This window comes from Aplidium turbinatum, chromosome 1 (genome assembly GCF_918807975.1).
Source record: "Aplidium turbinatum chromosome 1, kaAplTurb1.1, whole genome shotgun sequence".
NCBI classification, from domain to species: Eukaryota; Metazoa; Chordata; class Ascidiacea; order Aplousobranchia; family Polyclinidae; genus Aplidium; species Aplidium turbinatum.
The window spans coordinates 13,823,155-13,841,652 of NC_137472.1; the positions used below are offsets into that span (position 1 = coordinate 13,823,155).

The 18,498-nt window shown below is 34.1% G+C and overlaps 1 protein-coding gene across 1 annotated transcript; it reads right to left on the reverse strand.

Moving 5' to 3' along the window:
• Nucleotides 1-11,239: 11,239 nt before the first annotated feature.
• LOC145779435 (stromelysin-1-like) lies at nt 11,240-17,786 on the reverse strand. The gene is made up of 11 exons (XM_082591063.1): nt 17,664-17,786; nt 17,256-17,350; nt 16,745-16,818; nt 16,305-16,364; nt 15,406-15,496; nt 15,207-15,331; nt 14,203-14,385; nt 12,828-13,001; nt 12,556-12,687; nt 12,232-12,354; nt 11,240-11,478 (listed from the first exon to the last, which is right to left on the reverse strand). Exons 1-11 carry the CDS (start codon nt 17,784-17,786, stop codon nt 11,240-11,242), a joined length of 1,419 nt encoding a protein of 472 aa, XP_082447189.1.
• Between the last annotated feature and the right edge of the window lie 712 nt (nt 17,787-18,498).

Genomic DNA, 18,498 nt, shown 5'->3' on the forward strand with positions numbered 1-18,498 from the left:
TTCAATCAGGACCACTTCCTACCCCAATTCCTAGCTACAGAGATCTGCTTGAAAATTACCTAACATCACAATTACTATACCTGTTGCAATAAATTCTGTGTATGTTATTTTATTCCATTTATTTACAGTCATTTATACATTAATTTTTATTTTTAGGAAATATTTATCTTTTTAAAAACAACCGATACTGGCAGTTTCCCGGGCAAAGAAAATCAAAAGATTTCCGTCCCTTTGCCGGTTGGGATACATTCAAAGGAATTCTGAAGCCACAAAACGGCACATTTCCCAAAAATGTGCAACGATACTGGGTTGGATGCTACAAAAAACAAGAGAAGACACAACCAAAAAGACGAAGATTTACCTTTAGAATCATAAGATTATAATTAAATGATCAGCTTATGAAGAACTCGACGGCGCGTCAAGTTAAAAGTTAAGGGTATTTTCACAGATAGGCTGCAAACTTCGCTCATATGAGAATAAGTTTCTCATGATATTATACCTTCCACTTTTTCATGTAGTAGGCCTATATCGAATATTTACTTCATTGAGTTTTTTCTGCAGTTTTATTTGCAAATTTCATTTCTAAAGGTCAAATATTAGATTTTGTCATGAATCCTTTTCACTTCTATTAAATGTCGCAGTAAAGGTGATTTCAAATTTTTGAAGACTCTAACTCGTTTTTCTTTGCTAAAAATTATTTATTGTAAAATTAATGTAGATCACAAGGCATGAACACAATTACAAAAGATTTGATGCTGATAGAGTGCAATACGATGTTGAAGCTGCCATTATACCTGGACATCTTCTTGATTGTGTTTTACCTCTGCAATGCAAGGCAGTTATAGTATTAAAATTTATTTTAAATGTTCAAAACTAGAAATTCAATTGAAATTCAACCAACATGCGTTATGATCCTTTCATTACGTGAATATGCATTGAAAACAATCAGTGAAATTGTTTTCCGTCACAAACCGTAGGCCATTTCATCAAGAAGTTAATATAAGATACTAAGTCATAAATACGATACTAATTAACAAATTAACTAGTTTGATGGGTTTGATGGTTACCATTTTAAAGCTTTGGGGAAAAGGATCTGATTGTCACTGTGGGTTAATGATATTCCCAGGATTACATAAGAAATTGCTGCTGTCCATTGTAATAGCTTAGTTAGTTAGGTCCTTGACTTTTTGCACGAAGAAACCTTAAAATCAAGCGGTGCTGGTTCGGCTCTCGTAGTGTTCGCTTAAGCAACGCATTTTTAAAGACTGCTCTTCATTTGGCGGTACTCATTAGATGAAATAATTCGTAAACAACAACACTTTGACAACCGGAAACTTCACTCTGGCAATCTCCGTAACCAGCCCTGTGTTAGTGTTTCAAAGCCTCTGCACATAGCCTATGTGAAACTGCCAAAAATAACTTATCAGAGGCTATTTCAGTCCGAAGATAAAGATTCAAAACTAACCAACTAGCCTCTATTAGGTTACTCTGTTTCTGTCTGTAAACGTTGAATAAACGCCAAAATTAAGGAGTGTACTTTCTTTTGTTAAACCAAGTTTTAGCTCTTTAATATTACATTTTTTAACGCATGTTGGTTTTTAAGCCCTTATGCCTAAACCAATTGATAAAATATAATGACTGCGAAAACCTGTCGTGTATTGTAAAAATATATTTACTGGAAATACAGTCAAGCTGCAAAGTTCTATTCTATTATCGATGCAAAGCTGAAAAGTTACAAACACAGCTGCTGTGCACTTTTTATGAGTTTACAATCGATGTAAATTGCTTGCCATGAGACATTCCATCAATGATGCATCGGGAAAGTTGAAGTGAAGAGAAATCACAGCCGTAAATTCCTGTCTTAGGTTTGAACAACAACGGAATTTATGCGTTCGGCAGTCGATTTCATATCGGGGTAATAGTGATAAATGTTATCATCGCATCGATTCTGCTTCAAACTCTCGACTACCATTCAAAAGTTTGATTCTCAACCCTAAATTAATACATTTTATGTAGACTGCTTTTACCTTCAATTTGCATCAGATAAACCAGGGGTCTCAAACTCTAAGTGCTCTGAAGTCCTTGATTTGCAAAGTATCTGATGCTTGGTGTATCAATCACTTCATTTACCAAGTGCTTGAAATAGGTACTTTCACATTCACAGTTTCCCATACACTTGCAAAAGAAAATGTATACCGAATGAGCGCGGTAAGCCTAAATAAGAAAACAACCTTCAGCATTACACGACAACTGACAACGTCAGCGCGATATAAATCGACGTAAAACAACTGATCAAATGATTCGAATAATTATGTGAAAACGTCCTGTTTTATTCCAAAATATATCCGTTCTACGGAAAGTAAACGTTGAAAAACATCTTATTTTTCATTTGTAGTTATACAGTGAGAAAGGCAGTGGGATGACGCAACAGATAAGACGTTGGCTTTCTAATTATGCAAACCTGGTTCGATGCCCGGCTTCACTGGGGTTTTTGAAAACACCGCTCACCTCTACCTAGTCTGTAATAAATTGAGTGGGCATAATTGCTGCAAGGAAAGGCGGCCGAGAGAAAGGAACTGGCCATCCTACTCTCCTTAGTGCCGAAGGCTTAGTACAATGAGAACCTTATCTTCTCATACCCGACACTTGAATCAAGTATGAGACCGGACCACTACAGTGATAACGCAATATTAATTTAAATGCAATAGCTGAGCTACCTCGGCTGCATAGCCGAGTGGTGAGAGCACTGGCACGACGCTCGAAAGGGCGCCGGTTCGACACCGCTCAGGAGCATGCAGTTTCGTTTCTTTGGCAGGACACTAATAGACATGCTTGAAGGTGGACACGAAGAGTGCCTTTCCGTCATCTTAATGTAATCTTTAACCACCGGACGACAGCCTGGATACGACAAAAAAAATTTAAATCACTAAAGTGATTGCAGTATAGCACATTTTATTGTGCCCTGATGCTGGTAGTTTTCAATGAACGTAAATATTCTAACCGATCTCTAATTGTTTTCGGTTAAAAGCCTTCGAAAAATGTTTTATTACGACAATACGATAAGTGATATTCTTAAAAGTTGCTGCAAAGATTGGATTTAATATTTTCTGTCCATTTAAATATGATCTAACTAGAATAAGTCTAGCCAAGACAGCGTCTTATTATGTGGAAATTACCTAATGAAAACAATTTTTGGAAAGAAATTCCATATTTGACCAAATGACTTCATTGTCCATGCCACATGCTGTAGTCATCAAAACAATACCTTACTTCCTATTATTTGTATCAAAGTATATAGCGACCAATTATGAAATTCCATTCTTCTTTTTCTAATCAATTTTTTTTTCCTGCATTTATGACGTGTTTTGTCTGCCAATTTTTTATTTAATTCAAGAGGTTACTCACGAGGCAAAAACATTTAGTTTGTGGTTTTTCCACGGCGCCGACACGTCTGACAGTCTGGCAGACTCTCAAAATTAATCACAGAAAATTCTAAAAAATCAATCGTTTCTGAACACCCTAATTTTTAAAATAAGAAGAGAATATTAAATAAAGTTTTTTCATATTTATGTTTTTTGCAACCTATGGGATAATATTAGATGTTGAAAAAATGCTGAATTTAGTTACTGCGAAAACATTTTTGTTTCCAAAAGATAAATTGATGTGTAATGTCATTTGTAGCTGCTGTGAAAACTCAATAGGTTGTTTTTATTTTCATTTTAAAACACCCAAAAAGCTTAGTAAAAACTTCAGTAGTAGTGGCCTACGTCACGTGCTAGATGTTGATCAAGTGGCCGAAAGGACAAGGAAATAAAATCTTCGTTTCTCACGCAAGCCAAATAGTGCGCTGCCTTAAACATAACCACATGTTTATGAGCAATGTCGAACCAGAGCCCCCAAGATAGAATAGATTCTATTTGAGTAAGTTCCTTCTAATGAACCTATTGAAGTGAAACAGGCTGTTAAGGTTTTTAGTAAACTAATACTAATTATGATGTAACTCGCTCTGCTTGGCTTTTCACTTGGTATTTAGCACTTTGTAGTATTAATAGCATTTATTGTTTAGATACACAAATACACGTTGTATTTACAAAGATACGTATGTAAATAAATACATTGAATGCTGTGCTGGTACCAGGACGACAGCGAAAAACCACAGGGTCAACGAAGTTAGCTGCCATCCTTATAAAAAAAATAATAAAAAAAAAAACCAAAAGAAGAGGCAATCAAAAATTATAAATTAAAAACAAACCCAGACACAACAGCACGGGAACTTTGATTTTCTGGGTGTTCATTTACTTGACACTACCCGATGATACTCTGTGTCTATAAAAGGAATTCTACAAAACCATCATTTAACTGCATTGTAAAATGGAATTTTTCATCGGTTAATTGAACCTATATAAGCGAAAGACTCCAAGTAGCATCAATGACTTCCAGAAAGTTTCCTCAACAGATTCACTTTGAAAGTTTAAATTTTGACAAGTGAATGAACCATCACTGCTTGGAACAAAGAAAACCTTGATGGATTTTTTTATTGCAATCACCTTTTTAGCTCTTTCTTTTCCATTTTCCCTACTTAATTCAAAGTCTGTAAATCGTGCTTACAGTGTTGGCAATGATGAAGAAGTTATGAAGGTAAGTTTTTGTTTGCATTTTTACAGAAGCTTTGAAAAATAATTTACGATCACATGTTAAAACCTTTTGAAAGCAATCCATCAATCAATTTTAAACCTTTGGATTACATCGAAACCATGCAAAAAATCAACATGGTATTTGAAGTCGTGCTCATTTATTGACAATTGACAAATCATTCAAATGTGAATTAGTGGTAATATCAATAAATGATTTCTTTACTCAATTTGATTTAAAATGTACCGCCTTGAAAGGTAACTGCGAACGCTAATTTAATTTTTCAATTTTGGCAAATTTAATTTACCAAATAATTACCATAGCAACCCAATTAAATCGCCTAATATATTTGAAAATATATTTACAATGTTAAAACATATTAAAGTACTTAAGTACTATTAATTTTTACAATGTAAACTGCAATTTACAATTAAGAACTATTCATGCAAGTTCTGAAATTTTGGAAACTTTTGTCATCATTACCTGTTTTTTGGCGACCTGATATATCACGTATGGAAACTGATGCCTTTTTTTGTCTCAAGTCTCAAACACATTGAGAATGTAAATAAAGTTGAAACAAAATAATTTACAGTGTAGAATAAAAATGTGTTAACGTTTGTCGTGTTAATACTTGCACTAGCAGGTAGTAGAAGACTTAAATTAAGTGGACGAGAAGGCACCTTAAGACATGATTTTAACAGTTCTGAAAAAAGCAGAGCCGCATGTTTGGTGTCGAACCAACACTTTTTCGAACGGAACCGGGGCTGTCACCACTTGGCTATATTGGAGATATTGATATTAATAACCATGTACTTACTATGCATAGAAATCTTCGAACAATCTGGATTACATCAATGTACCTTCTCTCCGGACGTTTATGGATGAAGACGTTGATGTTCTTGAGCACAACGAAAACAAGTATTGCAACGCTGCGGTTTTTGTTTCAACAATAAATGTATTTTAATTACAATAAATATATTGTAGGCATATGCATATACAGTATATAATAAAATATAGTTACAGGTCTCTAAACAACGTTAACCGTCTGAATTGCATTTGGTTGAATCTTCAGAAAGGTAAGGTCATCTGAATGTTTGCGCAGTGGTTTTTATTTTTTTTTTAGATTGACCTTTTTCTCACAATGTAAAAGAAAAAGAAAAACGTTATTGTAACTTCAAGAACCATGTCAAGTAAAATGTACTAATTCATTATAAAAATTCATTATTAATTATTCTTCTGTAGCAAAGAAAAAAACGCTCCTTTGAAAAGCAAGTTACTTGCGGTTTGTGGTGCTAAAGAAAATAAAGACAAATTATTAACCGATGGAGAAAGTGAGTATCTTTATGCTACAGTGCAATTTACGAACTACAGTAACTACTGTATGCTTTTGATGATATAAAAGATGTAAATCAGCGTCCAATCAATCATTGCGTCTAAGCTAACTAACAATGTATGGTGACGATTCTTAGAAAGCACATTTCACATTGTCGCATGTTACCGAAATGTCGCGTAATTTCGAAAAATTTAACACGTTCAAAACAGTATGGTTTGATTTAAACGAGGTTACATTTATAAATAATTTTTGCTTGGTGATACGATTTTATATATAAAAATTAATTATGGAGTCAAATGTTATTTATTTACTTATGTTAAATCATTGCAGTTTAAAGTTGCTACTCTGGTAAATGTATAGCTCATAATCACATGCACATTCTCATTCTAGATATGTTACTTGATTCGAGAACAAGCGGTAAACAAAGATTCAAAAGATTCGTCATAGAAAGTTAGTATTTTTATTCAAATGACTTACTTTTATACGGTGCTGCAAGTGGTATCAGATAGGTAGACTGTGCATTTGATTGAAGATATCAGTAACAACCGTCTCATAAAAATAAATAATTCAACACCGTTTTAAACTGGTAAGAGAAAGTTTATCAGTGACGATCGGTGAGGGAAAGCAAGGAAAGCAGTGCTTACCTGAGCGAAAACTACGCAAAATATAATGACTGAATTCTAGGTTTAACTTCTTATTATTTTTATCACGTCTATTTTAACTTGAAAATTACTGTGTTCGTGACTAGAATTACTCGTAACACTTGTGAGTAGTCTAAGTCCTCACCAAACCGCATGTCTTGCCTATAAATGCCAATTAACGCAAACGCTCCTGTCAGAAACAACCACTGAGGCTCCAGGGAAATTAACTTTCAAATTTTCTTTCCCCACGTTCAAAAACGTCAAAAAACGCCTTCGTTTTATCCAATTCTCACTCGTTTTGCAAAACGTCACCAGCTGCTTAGCCAATCAGATGTGTTATGGTTAGAGTTGCTTTCCCAGTGACGTCAATGCGTACAATCGCTAGACTATCTCGTCTTCGTCACGGTACACAGCACAGCATCATAAAGGCTGATTGTTGCTGTTTTTTGATGTCTCCTCGCCATGTACTTTAGCCTACTAGCTTTCATAGTCATGCCTTTGCCCTTTTTACAGCGTTGATATAACGTTACTTCGCCAATGAACGTTTACGTGCGGATGCAATATTTAGTTCGTTAAGCTTCTATACGCAGGAGGCAAACTTATCCAGCTTTTTGTACAAATTGCTTGCGGTTGTAAAGTTTTGGCCTAAGTGTTAGTTTTTGTAGTGTAGGCCTAACTGAATATCTGAGAATGAACATTCATGACGAATTAAATATTTAGACAACTATTATTCCATGTCTAACATTGGATTTTGGTCCTGCAACGTTAAAATTAAGATTGTTCATGACTTCTAAACATTAAATGGATGTATGATCACGACATAGGCGAAGCACAATTTGACTGATTTTTATTTTTGATTTGTTTTGGAAATGTTCTCAGAGCGCACCAAATTGGAAGTATTTTTCAAAAATTTCTGGGGGAGGCCCCCCAGACCCCCCGCTGGAAGTGTTGCCTTCGGCAACACGCCTTCGAGCTTCGCCCGACGGTTACGCCCTTCGTGCCTACTACCTTGCTGCAGCATATTTCCAAGTTGCTTTCCCAACGGTTTAAGCCACCGAACATCACTGAAGTTTATCAATGGTTGTTAGGTCTATTTAAAAGGGTTGATGGATTGAATGCGATTGGACAACAAAGAGCTTTTTGTTAGTAAAAAATCGTGATTTTGTCTCTTTTTACCGTGATCTAATGTCAGTAGGCAGAACAACGCAAATCAGCAAATTATAATACCAGTTGAAGCATAGTCGAAATGTACTGCATAAACGTAATATAGAATTAGCTTTAAATTCGGATTTAATCTCGATCAAGTTTTACATCCAAGTGTTTTGTTGTGCTAACCAAGGTACAATATTAATAATAAATAAATAGTGGTGAAATGAAATAGTTTATTTCTGTGGTGATAAATTTAATACATGGTAGTTGTCACTATTTGCTTCTAGTCCTTACAAGTAGCCTGACCGACTGAGGGTCCTGGACAACGAGACTGCTGAGTGGCTGATGACTTCCTGCTCTCCAATCTAGCCTGGAAAGACCTGCCCGTACGCCGACGACGTAGCCTAAAGAGATCTTGGAAAAATTAATGATCTAGTTTATTGGGATAACGTTTAAACAGTCAGATAAATGGTAGAATAGTTCTACTTGTGAGATGACGGATGAAATGGTTGAACTGACAAATTCTTGAACAGCAAACGTCTTAGTCGATTTTGAAATAAATATACACTACTACTTGCAACAGCTACTTTACAATTGGCAATAACTTCCTCTTACAAGCAAGCTATTCAATATCGGCTAGAATTCTACAATCGTCTTCAATATACTTTTCATTATAAATTCTAATCCCCATAATACACAACTCTCAATTCATCTCTAATAATAATTGTAATCAAATCACGCAGCTGTTTATAATAAGTTTACTTGGACCAGAAGCATCCAGAGACAATGGTAACATTACATCACAAGAATTCATTCTTTTGGTCAACAAGTCATAGAAGTATTCAAAATCACACGTACACAGACACTTTCTGGAAACAGATGTAACAAAAAAACATTGGGTTAACGAAATGTTACTATCGGTCAGTAATCGTCGAAACACCACAAGAGAATTACACAATAAAATAATTCACCTATTCTAGAATAATAACGTAGCCTGCCGCCAATATTGATTGTGACAGTAGTTTAGATGTAATGAATTGCATCAAAACATTACAATTAATCAAAATTTACAGTTTAAGAAAATATAATTGACAGTTGTTGCATTCCAGTACCCACAGAGAGTCTCATTAATAACATAACCTCAAAAAGATTAATATTTTCCAGTGAAATCAAATTGTATGGCTAAGATTCAACTGTCAGAGTAACTGTAAGCATAACATCATCTTTATGGAGACAAAGTCGGTCTTCCTTAAATGCACTGCAACCATCGTGGCTCAATAATCCGTTAATGTTTAGGTGGGAAATGGACACAAAGACGTTTAAAATACAAAATTTTATCTTTCACAAAAGACCTCTCTCGATCGCAAGTGGATATCATCATTAAAAGGTGAAAATCATTAATCAGGAAAAGATAAAAAATAGCAAATAATGATAAGATTAATAGCCTAATTGAAATTTTAACCGCTAGCTTTATCTGTGAAAACATTATTAAGTTTTAAACTAAATACAATTATTTGCATATTTAATTTCATTTAGGCTTTGCGGAATTATATTTTTTAGCGGTTCTGGTGTTTCTTTTCATCTGAAATTTAGTTTTTTTAAAATTTGGGTTTATCAGTATATTGCATTATTGCTGAGTTTCATATCCTATCAAAAGCACAGAAACATATTGTATTCAAAAACTGAATGAGAATGTTCACCAGACATTAAATCATATATAATTGAAGTAGGCTACTGCTGGTGTATTGTGCAATGCTAGATAGGTCGTCATTGCCTGTCCTAGCCCCCTGAAGAAGTCAGTAGTGTCTGATTGACGAAACGTCGGAATAAGTGCGGAATATATCATCTTTGAATTTCAAATCCTAGCTTTCCCATTTAGGAATGTCTATGCATCCACTAGGAAACATTAAATGAGACTGTTCACTAGACATTTATTTCAATTGTATGAAAGTTTAGATTAGTTTTCACCAGAAAAACGTATCATGTTATCGTCCATTAGTATGTTTAATCATGGACTTCTAAATAGTATCAGGACTGGAAACTCAGTTGTTGACAACAGTAGGCCAAACAGTTGGTACAACAGTTGGCCAACAGTGGGCCAACAGCCAAGTAACTAACCCTGTTGGCCCACTGTTGGCCAACTGTTGTACCAACTGTTTGGCCTAGTGTTGTCAACTGAGTTTCCAGTCCTGATACTATTTAGAAGTCCATGGTTTAATACTTTGGTTATAATTATTTTTTTTGTTATATTTTACTTTTTGATACACTTGTAATGTTTTATGGTATTATATTCCACTTTCAACTGCACTTAAATAATCTCCAGTTTTGATAAATTTTAGAGCGTTTGATCTTTGGGCATCGTACACTAATCTTCACTTTGAGGAAACTTTGAGCTCAAAAGAAGCTAATATTCGAGTCTCTTTTGAGACTGGAGACCATGGTGATGGGGCACCATTTCGCCCAGGTATGATGTAGGCTTAAGTGAATAGAAAACTTGAATTGTCCAATTTACTGTAATGTGGTACTCTTACTAGTACTGACTAGTAAGAGTACTAGTCTCACTAGTACTGCTTTAAACTGATTATCCTGTTTCTGTATCAAGCACGTTATAACGTTTGCGCTTTTTTGCTGTTACCTTTTTTTAGGCCTCTGTTTTGTTTTGCGTAGGTTATATTATTTTCCGTGGTGATGCTCAGAAATAAAACAAACTAAACTAAAAACTTATGCCTAGAACATTAATTTTAAATTGTACAATTGAGTATATGCTTTCTTCAGCTTTGGCTACATGGAAATCACTAGTTTCCAAGTAGCAAAATTAACTAGTTAAAATCATAAGCAGCTTTGACTGTCTCTCATTCTCTTGTAACATAGACTAATGTACTATATACATTTGTAGCCCTTTTAACAACGAAACAACTAAGCTGCTTCATATTGTGATGGTTTATACAGTAGCGATGCCAGGAAAGGTCTAGAAGGAGCTGTTAGACCGGCCCTGTGGTAATTTCAGAGACCCGTAACATTTCTAAGGAACCAAGGAACTTAAAAGAACCACCGGGTATTTTTTGGACATAGTGCGTTTTTCTGAGAAGTGTCTTGATTGACATCCCAAGAATCTTATTGGTACTGGACCTAAAATATTCTATCAAAGACCCTGGGTAATATATTAAGTTGTTTTGATGAGACATAACAATCTGTCTGCCTCAACCTTGTCTTCCTTTAAAAAGCAAACATAAACCATATCTATAACTTTCATCCAAAAATATGCAAATTTGTCTCTAAAAGAGCTTCGGTTGAGAGTTTGTTTGTATCTACCATAAGCACGCAAAGCCGAGAAACATAGCCAGATTTACCATATTTATTTTAAAAATACTCACAGAAAGACTACATTAAGATAATTTATTAAATACGGAGTGTTGAAGTGAAATTTTGATAAGCTGACACATGCGGAATCAGTTCATTAAAAATTAAGATCAATCAACATCAATCAATCATTTCTCAATCTTCTTGATGAACCTCGCGATTTCTTGGATGACATTCGAGATTTTTTTGATTTCCTCTTTTTACATCCAATCCAGTGTCTTTGCACGTTTTTTGGATAATCTCCTCCTGCGGGTTTCCTTAATCCTTGAAATTTTTTATAACTCGGAAATGGACGAAGAGTTTTGGCCTTGCTTTTGCTTGGAAATCTCCAATATTCATTTCCCTTGAAGAGATAGATGTTTCCTATAAAATACCAAAAACATTATAAAGCAATATAACTAATGGCTAAGCATACTCAGTTATTGAGCTCCGGGGAATGGGAAAATTATATTCTCATGACACTAAGCCTCCAGCACTAACGAGAGTAGGGTGGCCAGTTCCTTTTTCTCGGTCGCCTTTCCTTCAGCAATTACTCCCACCAAATGTATTACAAGTTATAAAATGAACGTTGATGTCTCTTAACCCATGTTCTGGTTCCTTGATGTTATTGAGGATGAAATAGTTATACAAGGATCCTTCATTTAAGATACAACCGAACCCGCACAATTAAACGAAAGTCGCCTTTACGATGGCGACAGCTTTATCAATATATTATACAAGTTCCCGAACCTGACTGGTTCTATTTACTCATCAAATTTTTACATCCTGGGTAGAGGGTAAAGTAGCTTACATTGCGTATATTATCATAATATGCTTGTCTTTCTTTAAATTGACAATTTTTGGCTGTATCCACACTATGCATTTATGCAACGTTGTTAAGAGTTAGATAAAGTGGACGGAAAGTCAAGAATGCCGGTCTTCAATTCCACTTTTATGCGTTACTATACTGTAGATGTCTCGCCAAAGACAGAGACGCATCTCTGTAGATTTCTAACCGAAATCCTTTTGAAAGTCTTATCAGTGCTCTTACCATTAGACCGGGAAACTAGGAATTGAATTTATGCCACATGACTACTTTATAATCATTTTCTATTATTTCAATTCAATGCATCTTACCATCTCTCCACTGAATAGCTGCATCTACATCTGAAGGGGCACCAGGCCAGAGCTTGTTTAGCCGACGACGAATTCTTTTTTGTCCTCTTTGTGGTCGCTCATTGAACTTGAATGCAAATTGTCCTGTGTAATGAAAGTTTTTTTTATATCAAGCTTACTTGGATTGGTTTCCAATTATATCAATGATAAGAAATGGTGACAATTTTTGATATTCTATGAAGAATTTTAAAGTGTTACTAAGAGAGACACATGCTAAGTTAATGAAATTGTGCTATGTCACGCGATTCAATTTACCATCTAGAAATTTTTTTAAATTAGACTTACCTTTAATAACATATGAATTTCCTCCTGCTATTGAAATAGCTGCATCCACATTCGAAGGGATGTTATAGCGAGAAGTAGGTCGAGGGAATCCAGCATCCAAATTACCGCCTTTGTATCTCCAAACCAGGTTTCCTGATATAAAAACAACTTGAAATAGTAATTTTCTTATTCTATAGCACATGTCTGAATCTATACATAGTTACTTCGAATTTTTGTACAAGAATTTTTAGTTCACTCTTTACGCAGCTAATGTATATCCGATTCAAAATCACCTTTGAAGAAGTAGGTCTTTCTAGATGATTTTGAATAAAATGAAGCATTAATATTGCCAGGGAACATTTTCCAGAGAGATCTCACTTTCTTTGGGTATCCTTTCATTACTCCGAAATCATTCAGTTTCCAATAAAGTCTTCTCTTAATGGCGTAAATACCTTCTGTTCTGTAATCTGTAGTTAAAGACGAATATTTTTTGTTGCACATATTCATAACTGTAATATAAACATATCCATTGCAATCGTTATTAAAACCTTAATTTCTTACTCTGCCTACTAAAATGAGTTCTTTGGAATGTGTTTCAAGAAATACTGTAAATGCACCAATCTACACATAAAGTTAATAAAGCAAGGAATTATTCTTTTACTTTTACAGTTTTGAAACACTTTTTCACATACTTACCAAAATAGATGGCATCAAAGGAAGTAGTGTTTGAACAAACGTTGATAGCAGGTTTTGTTCTTTTCTTTGTTTTTCTTTTTTTTCCTACATGGAAAAATAAAAAAAAAATTTTGACCGAATAGGCCGAATATGTTAGTAAAATTGACATAAAAAATCAACTTAGAATCAATTTTTATTCCTTTATCTTAGAGATAATTCTAATCGAAAAGAATCACCTATGATGTTACAAACATCACTACTTCAGCCACCAACAAATCTTTGATATTTTAACTTTTAGCTATTTGGTAGTATCAATATAATATATAGAATGTGTCGTATCAGCAGTATGAAATCTTTTAAGAATACTATAAACTGCCAAAGTTAAGTTTTTCAAAAACGTCTTTTCATTGTAATTATCATGACCGTTTAACTTTTTTTTCTCAGGATAGGCTACAGTTATTCTCAATTTATTTATTTTTTTAAAATATATGATTAACGGCAATTAGCAGTATCATGGGAAGTTCAGTTCAACAGGCCATGGCCCATAGAAGGGCAGTATGCATTTCGCTCTGGAACATCGTATTGTTTATACTTTATAATCATGAGAAAAATATATCATAGTCAAAATGGCGCCACTCCACAACCGACGTTATGTAGCTGTCTTTCCAAAGACAGTCACACGCCCTTAAGCTTATGGGAGGAGAGATGGTACCAATCTGCTGTTAAAAATATGTCAACTTAAAAACTACTAATAAAGCTCACATAATTCCCTAAAAGAATTATGGTAAAAATAAAAATATCTACGTATATGCTGGTAACAAAATAATAGTAACCCAGGCAGAAAATGTCTGCATACGTTGAATCAATGTACAACACAGTTGATTTGCTGTTGGGAGGTCCTCTTCACCTGTCAATGAGAACAGTTTAGAGCCTACGTATTTTTCTTGCCAATTGTCGTATGTTGTATCAAAATTTATGAGTTGAAATTCTCACCATAAAATGATTGGACACCGGCGACATCATCAGCATGAAGACCTTTATCTTGATCCCAATCAAACGGATTACACATGACCGCAGGCATTTTATGCGTACAATGCGCTAGCCCAAGATTGTGGCCAAATTCATGCACCGCCACACGATAAAGCTCTGTCATTCTCATTGCTCTTTGCCTAAGGCCTAGAAAATATAATTCTTGTTGAAGACAAACTTCATTTCACTTAAAATTATTGAATTATACTTCAATAATTGCTTTTTGACCCATAAACAAATTCTTACTTACAACAGTGGCGTAGAAAATCATAGGTCAACGTTTTATGTTCTAAATTAGAAACTGTAAAAAGCCAAAGATTCATTTTTTTTAATAAATTTATAAAAGTCAAATCAATCGAAGCGACCGTAGTTTCTATACTCATTAAGCATCAGAAATCAAATTTTCTAATTTAAGATACACATGTCGAATGTTTTACTTTTCGGTCTATTAACAGCTGTAAATTATATCGCAGTACTGTAGAATAGTTTATGAATAAAAACATGAACTATTTACTTAATCTTGCAGTACTGAATGTCCAATCATTATTAAAGTGTACAAAAGTCGATGCCTCAGTGGGATAAGACGCATGGCCAATTACATTACTGCCTATAAAAACAAAAAATCAACGTTTGAATTTGTTAATGACATGACAAAAGATCCTATACTAAGAACAAGTCGTGAACCATTGAAGCGTAATATATAAGCAGCGTATAATATCATGAAATTCAACGAATGAAACATAATTATGCTAAACAAGTGTGAGTAGTTTTCCAGACAGCTACAAAACCTGGTACAGGTCTTTTTTAGGAAAATAATGATATCAACCGAACTGGTGATCCTGTATAAAATAAAATGGATGCATGCAGTAGAAGAAAAAACGCGCATGTAAGTATTTCAACTATTTTAAAGATGTTTACGGCAGCGGTCAAATACAGTTGGGATTACTTTATCTGTATATTAACAGTACCTGGCCAAAATGGAGGCCAATGCCCATGAGATCCGAGTTCGAATGAGATTCTGATCTGGGCGTCTTCTTCATTTAGAGTCTCTTCAAACTCAAGATTGGTGTACTTAGCCCAAAGGTTTAACGCTCTAAATTTGAAAACCTATAATTACTTCTTTTGCTTTTCATGAAGTATTTCAATCGTTTTTTACTGAGGTCTCACCTTATCATTGTGGTGTCGATTTGTGATCGCGAAAGATCGTTTGTGTATTTAAGGATGACGTATTTCAAACGCCTCTGTCTGAACTTTCCGACTAAAAAATACAATATTTACACGTTAGACAAGGAGTTTGCATAAAAACAGTCAATCTTATCCAAGAGTTGTGATGTATGACAACTCAAGAAATTAAGAATACAGCACATTCCTCACTAAATATAACAATAACTAATATAATTAAACCTGTTAAAACAGAGTAAATTTCACCCAAAAATAAAATTTAAAAATTTTTCATTCAAGTTGTTTTAGATACCGTAGCCTATACATCTACTGCATATTAAAGATGCCTGTTAATTTCACATTTAATTGTTCCGAGCAAGGATAAACCTTAAATTTCAACTGTATGAACTTTTTTAACCGCTGTTCCGGCGGGTCAATTGCCCTCTTGATCAGAATTGAAATTGTGATGAAGTTTGTTGACATTGAATTTGCGTTGTTTCTGTGTTCTGCGTGACGTGGCTTGCCTGGCTGCAAAGAGATTCCACAACTGATTATCGCCTTTTGCTGCGTGCCGGGAGCCGTTGTTTCTGGACACAATTTTGCCTGCCTTTGTGTTGTGTTGATTTCATTATCGAAAAAAGCAAGCTAGAGAAATGAATGTGTACCACGGATTTAAGTTGTCGTGTTAAAGCCATTGTAAGTTTATACAAAATCAGGTTTTTATCCCAACTCGCTAGCTCAATAAATCAAAAAACAACAAGAAACAATTGCAAGTATGATTCAGGCAGACCGAGGAGGGATTGTAGGTAGGCAGTGAGCACCTACTCATGTAACCAACCGCGTTTTATCAATTTGACTTTAAAAAATAAACTGTTGGAAATCATATTTTTATGAGAAACACTCACATCCTTTAACAAATCTTTTTGATCTTTCATTGCTCGCATTCCCAGAAAAACCAAGATATCCTGAAATTTTATACAATCAAAAATTACTAAATGTTCAATTCTATTTTAAGCAATAATAAAACGTACAATACTGCAATTGAAACTCTAATTTTATAATATTTGCTGTTGTATTTTTACTTGCTTTCAATCTATTTTAGTTCGTTTTTTTATTCTATCATAATCATGTGACAAGATTACCTTCACTTTAGCAGTTTCATAATTGTTCAGCCATTGTAGCAATACACAACGGTTAATGTTAGAGCCTTGTCTCAAAAACAAAATGGTGGTTATACCGAGAAAAACTAAAAATTATAAACAACTACACAGTCACTTAGCTGAGCGACAACAACACAATAAAATTATTTTTGTGAGTAAAAACTGGCAGCTTTTATTAAACTTACGCGATTCGTCATAATCTTCTACTCCACAACCAGGTACCGAATATTTAGAAATATGTTCCTTGCGTGTATAAGTTCTGTGGGTAATAAAATGTTCATTACTGATCGCATTATAGCTGTACATAAAAACTAAAGATGTGATATCAATTAAAACGAAAAGTTTAATGCTTATTTTTATTAAATTATTATTGAAATTTCCTCTTGGTTGTGAGACCAGGTTGTAAAAGCGAATTTCGTAAACTGGTCGTGACTAGTTATAGTTTTTCATGGTTCCTGTTCTTTACAGAAGATATACTCAACGAAAATTTCCAGCATGTACTAGATTTTTCTGTAATTTAAACCATGTCTGGAACCAACAGGATTTTTAATTTATGTTGTGAGATAAAAATTTTTTATTACACGTTGCGCTTTTGTTTCTCAAACTTTTGCCTCCTCAACCTAGCAGGAACACATTTGATTCGTAACCAACTCAGTAGAATTTTTGTTTCAACTTTTGCAAATACCTCAAACTTACGTATTTATGAAAGAATTTGTTATATTGTTAGGTCCATCATTTACTTCATACATATCAATCCCATCTTCAATGAGTGTGACATCATCGTTATTTTCCTGAAAAAAATCTACATATGATAGCAAGCGAATCATCGACGGCTGAGAAAAATACATTGATGTAAAGATAAAAAGTTAAAAAAGATTATTTTCGGTTTTTGTTACATTCTTCAAAATCCAAATTAAGTCAACAAAATCTTCGACAATGTCAAAAGACTTTGTTGAATATGCAAAGGCTCAGTAGCAGCCACAGTAGGCAAAACTTATAACAAAAATTGAAAATCTCTATTTCAAAATAATAACAATCTTAAATTTAATGAAACTGCATTTTAGTACAACTAAGACAACTTTCTATTTCTTAGAAGAGGCTTACTTCTGGTAAAATTGATTGTTCATCGATTCTCAAAAGTTGGTTGTGATCCAGCAAAGGATAAGCGAAAGACAATGCAATTAAACCGATAAAGACAAAGATTCTCATTGTCATGAGAGTTTGCATGTTAATCATCTATATAATACACAATTTTGAATAATTTTTAATACAATTTTGAATAATTTTTAATACAATTTTGAATAATTTTTAATACAATTTTAAATAATTTTTATCACGATCACCTCTCGCTCACATTTTCTTCACTCCACTTGCAACAAGTATTTCTTTTCAAACTTCTGTTGTTATTTATACCATATGGTTTTGAATAAAACGTGTAAATTAATAAAGGAACAGCTCTTGTCTGAATGATTCGTGTCAGATATAAGTCCAAAAATAGTTGCAAACGTTTACTTTCTTCGTTGCCATCTGCTGTACTGTCAGCCAAATCGAAATTTATTATTGTAATCGTAAAGCATGCGTTTAATTGGTGATAGATTTTCAAAAATTAGATTGGTTCTTAATTATACCTTGTACGGTGAAGAAAATTTTTAAATGGTATATTATATAAAAGGAAATTCAAAGATAAGTGAAAAAACTACTCTTGCCATAATTGATAATAATTAACTTAGTTCCTAATTTTGGTTGTCTTTTATTTCAATTGTAACTTTCGCCATTTGTACAAAATATTCACAGACATCGTGAATATCACATTATGCTATGCCTAATCTCTATGCCTGAGCCTTTTGGCCTCTCACCAAACTCTAGCCGCAACATCCTGTCCTTGCTGAGCCAGGCTTTCATAAGTTTTAATTACCTTTGCACGGACGTCGTTGCTTTT

Coding starts and splice junctions, on each gene's coding strand:
- LOC145779435 (XM_082591063.1), bottom strand. CDS start 17,786: ATGCAAACTCTCATGACAATGAGAATCTTTGTCTTTATCGGTTTAATT. Junction 15,497..16,304: donor AAAAAGATTTGTTAAAGGAT/GTGAGTGTTTCT, acceptor TGTATTTTTTAG/TCGGAAAGTTCAGACAGAGG. Junction 15,332..15,405: donor ATCGACACCACAATGATAAG/GTGAGACCTCAG, acceptor TTTCAAATTTAG/AGCGTTAAACCTTTGGGCTA.